Below are 15,457 nucleotides of genomic sequence, written 5' to 3'. Positions count from 1 at the left end.
CCCACTACTGAGAACTGCTCAGAGAAAAAAAAAATTCCTTTCAAAATATTACTGCTTATAGATAATGCACCTGCTTACCCAAGGGCGCTAATGGGAGATGAGCAGCAAAATGTATGTTGTTTTCATTTCTGCTAACATGACATCTATTTTGCAGCCCATCATGGATCAAGGAGTAATTTTGACTTTTAAGTCTAATTATTTAGGAAATGTATTTTGTAAGGCTATACCTGCCCATAGATAGTGATTTCTCTGATGGAATCTGAGCAAAGTAAATTAAAAACTTTCTGGAAAGGATTTACCATTCTAGATACTATTCAAAACATTTATGATTCATGGGAAAAGGTCAAAATATCAACATTAGCACAAGTGTGGAAGAAGTTGATTCCAATGTTCATGGATAACTTTAAGGAGTTCAAGACTTCACTGGAGGAAGTAACTGTCAATGTAGTTAAAACAGCAAGAGAACTAGACTTAAAGGTGGAACCTGAAGATGTGACTGAATTGTTGCAATGTCTTCATGAAAGCTGGGCAGAGGAGGAGTTGCTTCTAATGGATGAGCAGAGAAAGTGTGAGAAATGTCAAATATGAGATGGAATCTGCTTCTGGTTAGTGTACTGTGAAAGTTGTTGAAGTGACAACAAAAGATTTAGAATATCACACAAACTTAGTTGGTAAAACAGCAGCAGAATGTTAGAGGCTTGACTCCATTTTGGAAGAAGTTCTAACTGATAGTAAAATGCTATCAAACAGAATCGCTTGTTACAGAGAAATCATTCATGAAGGAAGAGTCCATTGATGTGGCAAACTTCATTGTTGTCTTATTTTAAGAAATTGCCACAGCCACCCCAGCCATCAGCTACCACTGTCCCGATTAGTCAGTAACCATCAACATTAAGGCAACACCCTGAACCAGCAAAAAAGATTGCAACTTTCTGAAAGCTCAGAGGATGGTTAGCATTTTTTAGCAATAAAGTAATTTTAAATGAAAGCATGTACATTGTTCTTTTAGACATACTGCTATTAGACTGCAATGGAATAAACATAACATTTATGCACTGGGAAACCAAAAATTAATTTGACTCACTTTACTATGATATTTGCTTTATTGCAGTGGTCTCGAATTGAACCCTCAGTATCTCTGAGGTATTCCCTTAAATGTATTGTTCATGGGAAATTATATCCCCGTTGATATCACTTAAACGAGTATTATTGACTAAAGTATTTTTAATTGATTTAGAACATGAATAATGGAATGATTTATTATCTGTGTTTTGTAGAGATAAATATGTAAGATTTTTTAAAAATAAAAGATGATCCATCATTATAAACTATAGCCATATCCTCATTATAAAAATATTATGTATTTAAACTCTGTTTTTATTACCTATGTTTATTAAAGATTTTAATATATTAGTATTATTAAGAAAACAATGAGCCTCACATGTTATTTTTCTAGGACAACACACATGATATGACCTGTTTTTAGCTGGTAAACATTTCATTCTTAAAATGGTTTTTAAAGTCATTGTCAAAAATATTTGAACCTTTTTTCCTAAAGACATGTCCTTGCATTCTTATTTGTTTTCTGTCATGTTTGACAAATTTAAAACACAAATAAGTGATAACAAATGTTACCAGAGTTAAAATAGCATTTCTTCTGACTCCCAACTAGTGAGGTCCTGGGGTCTATCTAGCAAAGCTGATAAATTTGGTGCTATTGTAAGGTTCAGCTAGAGAAAATGAAAATAATTTATCACAAAAACAAAGGAAATGAAACACTGAATCACCACAATCTTTTCAAGATTAGAGAATCGATCAAAAGCTCTAGAAATAACTTGAGTTTAACAGCATGATTGTAGATGTTTAGCAATTAAGTAGTGCATTCATTTTGAGAGATTTATGGCCCTTATTTTATCACAAACTTTACTGATACAAAAAAACAACAAAATATGAAATGTAACCCAATCTTTTAAAAAGGAAAAACAAATTACATCTCTCAAAAAGTAACACATTAAAGTATCCAACATGCTGCAAATGCTGCTATTTAAAATACTAGTTTAGGAAAGCCTATGTCTGGTTTTTTTTTTTGGATTCATTTCATTTATGTTAGATAATCTGCAATGAAATAATGCAATTTTAGTATCTAGTAGAAATACTTAGGAAGAACAATGAGTGGATATCACTGATTTTATACACATACCCTAATATCTATAATAATACAATATTTAGCATACTTGATAATATTCTGTATCATTCTTAGCAAATGACTAAGAAGGTTATTAATGTTACTGAAATGGAAGTACTTACCATTTTGATAAGAGTCATGATAAAGAAGCTGATAACAAGGAAATTACTGAAGTAAAAACCCTAAAAAGAGAATAATGGTTTTCTACATTTTTTAAAATTTGGTATCATTAATCTACAATTACATGAGGAACATTATTTTTTCTAGACTCCCCCCATCACCAAGTCTCCCCAACAAACCCCATTACAGTCAATGTCCATCAGCATAGTAAGATGCTGTAGAATCACTACTTGTCTTCTCTATGTTGCACAGTCCTCCCCGTGCCCCCCACACATTATACATGCTCACCATAATGCCCCCTTTCTTCCCCCTCCCCCTTATCCCTCCCTTCCCACCCATCCTCCCCAGTCCCTTTCCCCTTGGTAACTGTTAGTCCATTCTTGGGTTCTGTGATTCTGCTGCTGTTTTATTCCTTTAGTTTTTGCTTTGTTCTTATACTCCACATATGAGTGAAATCGTTTGGTATTTGTCTTTCTCCACCTGGCTTATTTCACTGAGCATAATACCCTCTAGCTCCATCCATGTTGTTGCAAATGGTAGGATTTGTTTTCTTCTTATGGCTGAATAATATTCCACTGTGTATATGTACCACATCTTCTTTATCCATTCATGGTTTTCCACATTTTAACTAATTGATTTCTACTTCTTTCATTTCAGTTTTAAGTGTAAAGGGAAAACTGAGGAGAAAAGTTAAAATTAATATAGAGATTTAAAACTTAGATTTATGATAAATTTTATGAACCAATAATTTCTTTAGGTTGTTTTACTATTTTATACAGTTTGCTGTTATTTACTATCTGTGATTTCATCTTTTCAGGAAAACTATCTTTATCAGCATTTTGAAATTATGATGTTTAAATTAATGAAATTGAAAATATTTTGGATTTCAGAAATAATCTAATACACATTGGTTATCAGTGATGGATAATTAGAACTTTCTCGCTAAAGAAATAGCTTTTCAAATAAGAGCCATTTTATTATGTACTTTTTATAGTGGTTCCTCTTAATTTTAGGTTCTTTTACTTTTTAATTGCTTAAATAAATCAGTAAAATATTAAGCCAATTGAACAGAGGGATTAAAGCTTGTTTGTATGTCATCTTTATTTTTATAAAGTAAATGTGGCTACTTTGTACATATGCTATTTTACTCTGACTGAAGTCACTTTCATTTATTGCTCTTTGTCATTTTCTATATCCAGGTTATTTCACAGTTAAGGATCTTGGGCAGATCAGTAACAGCTGGTTGCAAATTTGATAGAGAAATCTGGTCTAATGAACTTTCTCCTGTCCTCAATCTGTGGAAGAAACTAAACCAGGTTAGTAGTGTAATGTTCTTCTGATTTTTTTTCCCTTTCTCTTCCTATCTTTTTTTTCCAGTTTTATTTCCAAACTGTCCATGTTGGTAAAATTTGCATTGATCTGCCCTTAATAGATACAATATCCTAGAAAGAGATAGAGGAAATAATAGTAATAGGAGTAGATCAGCCCAAGAAGCTGTGTCACCAGAGTAATTTGTCTTATTTTGGTAATGTGCTATGTCATCATCTTCTATACCTACTGTGTATTTTGTTCACTCCGGTCCTTCTCTCTCCTCTTTGTAAGTAAAGTTAGTTACTGCCATTAAAGGTATGAAATTTTTCAAAAGAATCAAAGTGCTGAAGAAAAACTTTGTCAACTGGTATCAACTTCCTTTTATATTAGAATAGTTATAGCTTAGATTATAGAATAGTTGCTTACTAGGCAAAGCCATTAGAGTATTATAATTTCTGTTCATACTGAATAGGAATTTATTCTCTGGAATTAAAAATATAATTTTGCAATGATGTAATACTAAAAAGATGCCTACGTATCAGATACAACCTTCAGTAAGGGAAAGTCACTTGAGCTTATTTCAGAACTCATGAACAAGGTGAAACCCTCTAAAATTCAAAATCCTCAAACCTAACAGCATTGTAACTTTGAGTTATTATGACTGAGTCTCAACAATTGGTGATTGTCAGGAGTCTCAATAACTGGAATTGCCACTTTTATTCAGATCATCACATCGATAAAACTTGATATAGCTAGCTTGAGGAAAAATTAGAGAATGAAAATAAATACTGATTTCTATGGCATCCTAAATCCATGTTCCCCACTTCTGCCTGAGTCATATAAGTAATCACATTGTAGATATTCCTGACTGTGAAGCCACAGTCCTGATTTCCATTTTTCATACCCATTCATAGTGAAGTTATTATTCTTTACCCATTCTTTTCTTAGACCAACCTTTGAGTTTATCTTTAAGTTAATAACCAAATTTACATAAGTATACTTTTTTCTCCTTTAGCAATTCATTTCTTTTCTTGGTATTTGGTAATATTCTCCTTTTTAAGATTCAGCTTCTTTTAAGAGTTTTGAACTTTTTATTTAACATGACAGGGGTTATTCTGAATTTTCTGATGATTCTCCAGGTACAATCAATTCTTAAAACGTATTCAAAAGAAGGTGAAGTAGTAGAAGTTCACATATTTAGCAATATTCAAGCACATGAATACTCACATCCATGTATATTATATAATATAGCTATTCTGAGAATAATGTAAAATTATATTCAAGGTCTTTATTCAGAGAATAAGATAGAAATCAAATGATGTGAATAATCAACTAAGTTCGTAATAGCAAAACCTATTGATAAAAGTAATCCTAATTATTGCAAAGGTTTCATCTTAATATTTTAGAGAAATAGTCTAGGTATTTGTTGGAGACTTTTCCTTTATTCTGAAATAAAAGTGAACTTATTTGACCCAATTTCCATTTTGAGTAAGGTTAAAGTCTATTCCATGATTTTATCACCCTACTTGCTTCTAATTTGCCTTGGTCACGTTGGTTTTAACACACATTAGATCTGGCCTTAAGGTGCATCTCTGTATTTCACAAAAAATCCTGCCATATTATTATGCAGTGTGGGGAGGAAACATATCTGTTCCTTCTACCCTTTTAGTTTCTTAGCTGGGTCTTTGTTACAAAAGACATTAGTAAGAGACAAAGATACAAATTTATTTAATGTAAGTTTTATGTGCCCTGGGGAGCCTTCCTAAGAAAGGAAGACTTGAGGAAGTGGTTTAACCTGAGCATCTTTAATGCCAGGTTTGATGAAGAGTACAAAACTGGAATTTTTTTTAATGGGTATGAGCTAAGAGTAGTAACCTGGGGAAAGCTTAGCCATTCTGTTGTCTCAGATTCCTCAACATCTATCCACCTTCAGAGGTAAGGATGTTCCTTTCCTTAGGGTATCAGGAGGGTTCGTCTCACATGAGGATCTTATGACCTTCCTCAAATAAAGGTTAGAGTTCTTGTACCTGCTGTTCCTGAAATTCCTTCAGTTTAAAATATTTCATACGTCAAAGTGTCAGATTTTGGGGTAACACATCCTAAATTCCATCAGTAGTTTTAATGAACATTTGTGAATTTGCAGGATATAACTCACAGTACTGAATATGTGATCTTCCACTACCTCACTTTTCTTTGGGCTGTATTCTTTTAAAATTTGGACAGTTCTTAAAGTTATCAACATTGACTCTTCACACTGTGTGAAGTTTCCTCGAATGTGTAACAGTCTTCCTTGCCTTAATAATTCTCTCCATCAAGCCCATCGGATTTTATTGTTGCCAGTACTCCTTCATCCCCCACCCACCCTCTGCTAATACATACAGGTACCTTCTTTGTAACTCTGGAGAACATTTTTCTATTATTACGTAAAGAGGACCACAGCAGTGACCTAAAAAATATACGTATATAATTTATTTGCCTTCCAAGATCCAACCCAGTATTAGAAACTCAAACTAATTCTGTACCTTTCTCAAACCCTCATTGTTCTCATTTGGGATGTAAATATAGTCTATTGTTAGGTCTCTGTTGGATTCATACCACAACACACTGCTTGACTACCCCATCCTTTCACACAAAGGGAAAAGAGTGGAGCCTACGAAGAGCACAGTATCACAGAAACACTGGGATGAGTGTAGCAGTGTTAGCACAGATTTAAGTCAGTGATGCTGAAATATTTTATCCTTGTGGAAGTACCTTGGAGAGAAGTCTTACCGATAAGCTCAGCAGACTCTTCAAATGAGTCCTCATTCTGAAAGTGCTTTGCAGAGGGGAAGAAACCAGGATACCAGCCTCAAACAGAGAATCAAAGGGAAGCATGCAGTAGACTGAGGTAAATTTTCAGACCCAATGGCCTGCAGTTGCTTTGGCTTTTGCTATTCCTGCTAGAGATAGATAGGCATCCTCGGTTAAACCTGGGCTTCATGCATTGCAGTTCATCCTCCACACTCTTCTTAATTTTATCTTTCTAGATCATAAAATTTGCCTTTTTAAAAACTCATTTGATTGCTTAAGGATAAAATATAATGTCAACTTCTTAGCATAGGTATTTGTGGTCTCATCCCAGATTGGCTGGCTGTCTTCATTCCAACTTCTCTGTACCACATATCACATGTTTTTTCTACACCAGAATACTTGCTGGGTTTTTTGTTTGTTTGTTTTTGTTTGTTTAACACTTCAGGCACTTTTTAACATTTGTTTTTGTTCTTGTGGTTCCCTCTGCATGGATTACCTTCCTCTCTGTTCAACTGGATAAGTTTTTTTTTTTAACAATCCTTGCAAGTCTAACATAGCTCTCCAGAGCTGTATGCATTACAAATACTGTAGTAATAAAGATGAGTAAGTTATTTTGTCCTTAAGAAGCTCACAAAATATTTAATGTGTAGGTTCACATAAATAGTGCATGTAGAAAAGGATCACTCTAGCGCTCTTTTCATCTTTTGCTTATTTCATCTTTTGCTTATCCCTCTTTTTAGTAATCCTTAAAAATTTACTTTTCCTTGATTTCCAATTTAATACTTATTTCTTCATACAAAGCAATATAGGAGTTAAAGAATTTCTGAAAAAGATCGTCATTTTCTTTCCCAACTCTTAGTTACTAAACATTGTTATATTTTCAATATAAAGAATATATTTTAAGTATGAGACCATTTGCCATGGTATTTAGTATCATTATAAATTGCACTGAATTGGAGGTTTCTTACCTAAAATATATTCCTTGCCTACTCATTAAGTTTTTAAATATCATTAAGTTTTTCCACCAGCAGCTCAATAATCAGGTACTGGTTTCCTCTGAATACACTTAGCTTTTTAATGACAAGCTGAACTTTAAATAATCAAAGCCATCCTTCAGAAATACACAATTCAGTCAATTGTATTTAGTCATTAAACAGCTTTTCTTTTAATAATCAATTTACTGGATATGAGTGTTATCCCTTAACAGTTACACCCAAAATCATATATATAGATGTAATACTCAGTGATTTTAGCTATATTGAATTATAAATAATACATAATCTGATTTTTTTTTGTTTTATGATTATGTAACACTCTAACTTCTGTTTATTTCGTCCTTTTAGAATGTTGAATATATCTTGCTTATTTTAGAGTTAGTTATTGCCTTGCCAGTGGGTTTCTGCCCTGGGCAAGTTCACTATGGGTTCAGTGTGACCAAGGAAAAAAAGCAGGCTGCCCTCCTGGGAGGAGTGTTTCAGCAGCTGCACCTACAAACGGGGAGACATTCGAGTGTCCCCTGTGGACATGTGGTGCTGGGAAGGGTGGAGGACTGGGTCCACCCCAAGAGGAAGAAAATTTGTTGCTGATTGGAATGGTGTCACTATGAAGTGCTGTGGAAATGAAGTTGGGTCTAGCTCACTACACATGTGGGGGCAATACATTGTTATTGATTCTTTATAAGAGCTCTACCCAGTGCTCTGGGTGACACAGTGGCACGGCTGCAAGGCTGCGGGAGAGCAGAGCAGAGACTGGAGTGGTGGCAGCGCCAGAGACTGAGACGGCTGCGGGCACGGAGAGGCCCAGAGGCAGAGACTGGCTTGCTGCATGCAGACTCATTCTGTGTGGATGGGATTCTAGTGAGACCTGCCACCATGGGAATAAACTTGGGTGTAACCCTTTTACCCCAAGCACATTCTACTGTCATTTCTTTGGTCACATTGAATCCATAGTGAACTTGCCCAGGGCTGAAACCCATTGGCAAGACAGTTACTTTACATTAATTTTTATTAAAATTTTGTAAAGGCCAGTAGGAAATAGATTGTTATAATATACATATAATACACTTTGCTGCCTTCGCTGTTACATTTTTCTCATTCCTTTGATTAAATACTGCAGTTTGTCATTACTAGTCTTTATTTTTTTCACCTGTCATTAATCAAACACTTTTGAGCTCCTACTGTTTTTTTTTCTCATTTCTCTGTTCATATTGTTGAACTTACAGCATTTTACTCAATAGTCTTTACACCAGCACTGTGCAATAGAAATACTAGGTGACACACAAATGAGAGCCATATATGTAATTTCAAATTTTCTAGGAGGCACATTTAAATAAGTACAAAGAAACGGGACCCGTTTCTTTGTACTTACTTAAATCTTGTTGTGGTTTTGATTTGCATTTCCCTGATGATTAGTGGTGTTGAGCACCTTTTTATGTATTTTTTGGCCATCTGTGTCTCTTGTTTGGAAAAATGTCTATTGAGGTTCTATGCCCAGTTTTTTAATCAGATTATTTGTGGGGGTTTTTTTGGTGTTAAGTTGTATGAGTTCTTTACATATTTTGAGTACTAACACCTTGATAGATATATCATTTGCAAATACATTCTCCTGTTTAGTAGGTTGCCTTTTTGTTTTGTTTTCTTTGCTGTGCAAAGCTTTTTTATTTTGATGTAGTCCCGCTTGTTTATTTTTGCCTTTGTTTCCCTTTTCTGGGGAGATATATCCAGAAAAAAGTCACTGCCTGGGTTTTCTTATAGGAGTTTTATGGTTTCAGGTCTTATATTTAGGTTTTTAGTCCATTCTGAGTTCATTTTTATGTTATGGTATAAGACAGTAATCAAGTTTCATTCATTTGCACGTAGCTGTCCACTTTTCTCAGCACAATTTATTAAAGGGACTGTCTTTCCCCATTGCATATTCTTGTCTTCTTTGGCATATATTAATTGACCATTTAAGTGTGGTTTTTTTTTTTTTTTTTTACCTCTCTATTCTGTTCCATTGATTTGTGTATCTCTTTTTGTGCCAGTACCATACTGTTATGATTACTGTAGCTTTGTGGTATAGTTTGAAATCAGGGGTCATGATATCTCCAGCTTTGTTTTTTTCTCAAACTTGCTTTGCCTCTTTGGGGTCTGTGTTGCCAATGGGTTTCAGCCCTGGGCAAGTTCACTATGGATTCAATGTGACCAAAGAAATGACAACAGAATGTTCTTGGGGTGAAAGGGTTATACCCAACTTTATTTCCACAGTGGATGGTCAGTCACTAGAATCCCATCTACTCAGAGTGAGTCTGTGTGCAGCAAGCTGGCCTCTGCCTCTGGGCCTTTCTACCCGTGCAGGCATCTCAGTCTCTGTCCACAGTGCTGCGAGCACTCCAGCCTCTGCTCTCCTGCAGCCTTGCAGCCTTGCCACCATGTCACTCACAGCATTGGGTGGGGCTCTTTATATAGAGTCAATAATGACTTATTGCCCACATGTGTAGCGAGCTAGCCAACCAGGGCCAGGTGAGAATCCTGGCCACAGGAACCTTCACTTTATCCACAGGGTCTTTTGTGGTTCCACACAAACCATAGGATTATTTGCTCTGGTTCAGTGAAAAATGCATTTAGTATTTTGCTGGAGATTGCATTGAATCTGTACATTGCTTTGGGAAGTATGGCCATTTTAATATTAATTTTTCCCATCCATGAGCATGGAATGACTTTCCATTTATTTGTTCCATCTTCAATTTCTATCATAATTGCTTTGTCTTACAATTATCAGAGTATAGGTCTTTCACTTCCTTGCTTATATTTATTCCAATTATTTTATTCTTTTTGTTTCAATTGTAAATGGGATTGATTTCTTAATTACTCTTTTTTGTTAGTTCATTATTTGTGTATAGAAACACAACAGATTTCTGTATATTGATAGTGAATTCTGTGACTTTCCTGAATTCATTAATTCTTATAGTTTTCTTGGTGGAGTCTTTAGGGTTTTCTATATCTATATTTCTATATCATGTTACCAGCAAATAGTGACAATTTCACCTTACCAATTTGGATGTCTTTTTTTTCTCTTTTTCTGCTTGATTGGTATGGCTAGGACTTCTAGTAATATGCTGAGTAGAGATGGGAGATCCTTGTCTTGTCGCTGATCTTAGATTTGGTTTTAAGTAAAACAAATTCTTGTTTGATAATCTTGCTTCATATACAGTTGATAAATATTTAAATACCACATATTATTTATTTCCAGGAATTTGTTTTAATATAAGGAGTTATGGAAGTTGGTAGGCCAAATTTTATGTCAGTTTTGTTACTTATTTGATTTAGATTGGAGATGTGCTAAGAATTACTTACTGCATACTCTGGTTCAAATAGCTAATTCAGTTTCAATCTGTGGGATGATAATTCTAGTTAATTTTTGGAAATTATCCTTTTTTTCTCTTACAGATTCAGTTCTGAGTTTACCACGAATTATTTATTCAAGTGTGTACATTTTTGTACACTTATTTGTGTCTCAAAAATGATTTCAGAAGCTTTAATAATTTAAATGTAGCTATAATAGATATAAAAGTACCTAAATTTGAGCACATAGCCTAAATTTGTCCTCAGGAATGATCTTAAGCTAATGAAATCTATTTAATGGTGATTTATTCAATGGCAATAGCCATGCTAGATCATCATATTATTAAATTATTTATCATGCCACATAGAAGAAATAAATATAGTGCTCTCATGGAGTATATGAGAATGTATCCTTAAGCAGGTAAATATACTATATAGAAAAAAATAAGATAATGGATAGTAAGCAAGGGAAGAGGACTCCCCACCTTTATCTCTTGATGGTTCTTCGACACTTTTAGAATACTATCGATGGTGACTTTTTTTCCTTTTAAATACTAAAGCTGCTTAGAAACAACTGGGATTCCTTGAGTTTTTCTTAATTTGAGAAGCACTGGCAGTTGCATGTATCACAGCCTTTGTTAAAATTCATATATAGAAGTAAATGTTAAGATATAGTATTCACTGGCCTTGAGTACATGGTCTCTCGTGTGGTTTTCTAATATACTACAGGTAATTTTCAAGTTGAATTAAGTATCCATTCACGTTTTTATTACAAAGCCATATTTTCTTCTGTTCTCTTTGTAGTGGTACAGTGCTAGTATAGCTGTTCTGCTGTCTGTGCGTTGGCTCACAGGGTGCCATTCTTCCCAGTTTTCATATTGTATTGAGAAAGTACTGCTTCTCAGTATGGTTCACCTTTCTCAGTTCTCACCCACTGTTCTCAATTTCCACCTCCACATCACTTTAAATTTTGATCAACTCCTGAATTTCCTTTCTGTATATTTATAGATTTAATAAATTCAGCCATTTCTAAAACAAGAGTATTTCAAAACAGGTTAAACAACAAAAATTTTAATAACTTTTGACGTGATTTAGTATGTCAGTGATTTGTGTTACTGTTCAGTAAACATGACATGACATATATTCTTTTAGAATTCAAACCTCATTCATCAGAAAGTGACTCCTCCTAATGATCGACAAGAATCTCCGCTATTATCCTTCATCATTCTTGAACAATTTAATGCCATTCGCTTGGTACAGAGTGTTCATCAGTCTCTTGCTGCTCTCAGCAAAGTCATCAGAGGAACTGCGTTACTGAGTTCAGAAGTACAAAAATTGGCAAGTGCTTTATTAAACCAGAAGGTAAGCCAATGCTAAATATACATGCGATTGCATTATTACATGTGACTTTTCTATCATGTGTACATTTGTCAAGAGTCTTACAGTTAATAGTAACAGAAAACCAAAGTTAAAACAGCTTAAGTCATATGAGAATTAATTGGCTGATGTAACTGAAGGACCCAACTTGATGCAGGATCTTAAAATTGTCATTAGGATCTCAGCTTATGTTATTTATCTACCTATCTAGTCACAAAGTGTGTGTGTATAAGTATATCCTCCATTTTGATTTCACTTTTGGGCAAGTCCTATCTACCCTAGCAGCCTGAGGCTTATATCCTCTGAGCTCCAAGTCCAACAGGAAAAAACACCTATTTTCTGATAACTCAGTAAAAAATCGTGGGTTTAGCTTTGATCCAAACTGATTGGCTTGTGTTTTATGCTTAGTCCCAAACTAGTTCCGCGGGCCGGGTGTATAAGGCTCCCATTGGCTAGGGCTTCAGCCAGATGCCTAGTCTAGGAGCTGAATATGGACTGAGCTCCATTTGTAACACATATACTACGAGCAGGGGAAGGATGGTTACCTGTGCAAAATCAGAGTACTTTAAGATTAAGATTAAGGTGACAGTAGATCTGGAATCTGGTGAGGCCCACCTCCTGGTTTGCTGACAGCTCTCTTCTGGCTGTGGATCATTACATGCCCGAGAAGAAAGAGAGAGAAAGCAAGTGCTTTCCTGTGTCTTCTTAATGAGGGCACTGATTCCATCATGTGGGCTCTACCCTTGTGACCTAATTACTTCCCCAAGCAGAGGAGTGTTAAATAACTAAATCAGCATCACACAGCAAGTAGATACCAAGTCAAGATTTGAATCTAGGCCAGTCTGGTTGCCATAATAAATGTAAATAATTTAAGTTTATCAAAAGGTAAATACTCATGAGAATATATTCCTTTAAAACCTAACTACTGCTTTATAAAGGTAAAATGTAGAGACTAATTACAGTTGAATTAAGACTGGGAGGAGAATAACAATGATATAAAACATGATTTATGTAGAAGAGAACAGTAAGTCCAGTGAACTGATATGTAGTGAAGTTTAGTAAAATTAAGATTGGATCATATTTTGAAGTCTTCAAAGCCAAAGAAAGGAGTTTGACTAGGTGCTGTAGGCAATAAGAATATTTTTATGTACAAATAATGTAGGAAAACGATTAGGATGTGGTCTCGAATAAATCTGCCTGTTTGAATCCTATTTTACCACTTAATAGCTACGTGACCTTGGGCAGGTTACATAAACCTCTCTAAACTTTTCTCATTTGCAAAATGAGGATAATAAAAGTACCTGCCTCATGGGATTGTTGTGAAAATTAAATCATGGGTAAAGTGCTTGGCACATAGCAATCACCCTTGAAAAGCTAGCTGTTTTTGTTATTGTTAGTTTAGGAGAATTTCATTTTGTGAAAACCAGCTTTTGGAGCATTTATTTGGTAACGTTGTGCAAAACAAGTTGATAGAAGTTGGGATACCATGTAGGTTACTATTTATTCATCTCAGTAAGAGGTGTTAAGGGCACGAAATAGGGTATTTCAAGAGGGTTCTATGTAATATTAATGAAACATGGAAGGTAATTGGCAGAACTGGATTCTTGTTTTGCTTCTATTGTTAACCATCTGGGTGATCTTTGGCATAAAAAATAAGAAATTATTCTTGAAAAAAGTGAATAATTTAACTTTTTTTCTATTATTGCAACATAATGTGGCTTACATTAGATTATATTGAAAGAAAACAAGGAATTTAGTGGGCTTTATTATATGAAACATTTTCATTGAGAAAACCCAAAAAGGATGATATTTTAGAAAATTGTATTAGATTTCTAATTCTTTATAATGTTTCTTCTCTACTCTTGACCTAATTAAGATAGCTAAGTATTTTCATATTTGGTATGGCAACAGGATCTGATGACTTATTTCTTAATTAAAATGTGTTTCTATCAGATGTAGACAATCTCATTATTTATTTGTTAAGTGAAATATTATATATTACACTTTAAAAAAAGAAATACAGTGTGCAAATTAGTTAGTAGTTTAAAACCTATACATACTTAAGGTACTCTACAAGAAGATATGTCAAAGAAATAATCAATCCTCCCATGTTTCCTTCATATGCTACATCTATAGCTTTTCTTCTTCCTTCCTAATTACAACCCTTAAATAGAATTCGTGCCTCATATCGAATTTACCGAGTATCATAATTCCTCCAGGAGGTAAAGATACCTCGAGACAAGTGCTGGGCATAGAAGCCACAGGGCATAAATGTGCAAAGAAGTAAAAAGCTAACCTTTGCAAACAATATGGCTTCTCTCTCACTTACCAACTTTACAGTTCCCTGTATGGCCCCGGAAGATGACTGGTTAGCCAGAGACGGGTAAGATTCCTCAAGGGAGGAACAACCTAAGACAGGCACAGTCGCAGGGGGGCCATCAGGTGAGAATTTGGGGATCAACAGAGGTGAGGCTCAGAACCTCACCCCCCCTGCTTTGAGAGAAATCTTCTGCATCCGTGGATGTCTTGCTGCCCTTGTCTAGCCTGGATTAATACTTGGTCCATAGGCACACACCTGATCATCTGATCATCTACATTTGCCCTCTTACAGCACTAAACTATGTTTTCTACCTTTATCTTGCATCTACCTACCACTTCAGCATTTTATTAAAAATAAAAATAATAATAATAATAGGAGAAATGTGGGATCAACATATAAATCAAGTACAAAAATCAAACGAATATTCATATTTGACCTGATTGTTTATAGGTCATAATGCATGATCAAAACCGAAAGTTTCTGTGATGAATGCCCTTGTACTGTTCACCATGTAAGAATTTATTCACTGTGCAAGAATTCGCTCACCATGTAAGAACTTGTTTGTTATGCTTCAGAAGATTGGAGACTGACGAGAATTAGGCTTGAGATGGATTAATGATTGTACATTGAGCATTGACCCCCCTATACTGAATTTTATTGTTGTTAACAACCATTTGATCAATAAATATGAGAGATGCCCTCTCAAAAAAAAAAAAAAAAAGAAATACAGCCTCTGAAATATCACAACTTTTAAAATACTTTTATAATTTGTATGAATTTGTAAAATTCTTTCAAAGGATGAAAATGTGATGTTTTGCAAATATCACTATTTTGACATTTTTATAATTTGCATGAAAATGAATTTGTTAAAATTCAAAGGATGAAAAATGTTGCTGTTTTTCAAAACACAATTAAACAAAGCACATAGTATCTTTGGAAATATTTCAGGGTGTGTGGTAAAACTAAAATGATACTAGTGGGACTTCTGCTAAGACAAGATCAGTAGCATAGTTTCTGACATTTACTTTATAA

The 15,457-nt window shown here is 34.6% G+C and overlaps 1 protein-coding gene across 7 annotated transcripts in view; it reads left to right on the top strand.

The window, feature by feature from the left end:
- Window positions 1-15,457, top strand: part of DYNC2H1 (dynein cytoplasmic 2 heavy chain 1) — a 347,628-nt gene that overhangs the window by 257,230 nt on the left and 74,941 nt on the right. For 5 of the 7 annotated variants that reach the window (XM_073239362.1, XM_073239361.1, XM_073239360.1 and 2 more), the window contains 2 exons: window positions 3,505-3,621; window positions 11,881-12,090. In XM_073239362.1, the coding sequence (XP_073095463.1) occupies window positions 3,505-3,621; window positions 11,881-12,090 (327 nt within the window). The remainder of the gene's footprint in view (window positions 1-3,504; window positions 3,622-11,880; window positions 12,091-15,457) is intronic. The other 2 variants (XM_073239364.1, XM_073239366.1) reach the window with 1 other exon arrangement.

This window comes from Manis javanica, chromosome 6, assembly GCF_040802235.1.
Source record: "Manis javanica isolate MJ-LG chromosome 6, MJ_LKY, whole genome shotgun sequence".
Classification (NCBI taxonomy): Eukaryota; Metazoa; Chordata; class Mammalia; order Pholidota; family Manidae; genus Manis; species Manis javanica.
The sequence above is the reverse complement of the archived record's forward strand: the minus strand, read 5'-3'. Positions and strand labels throughout refer to the sequence as shown.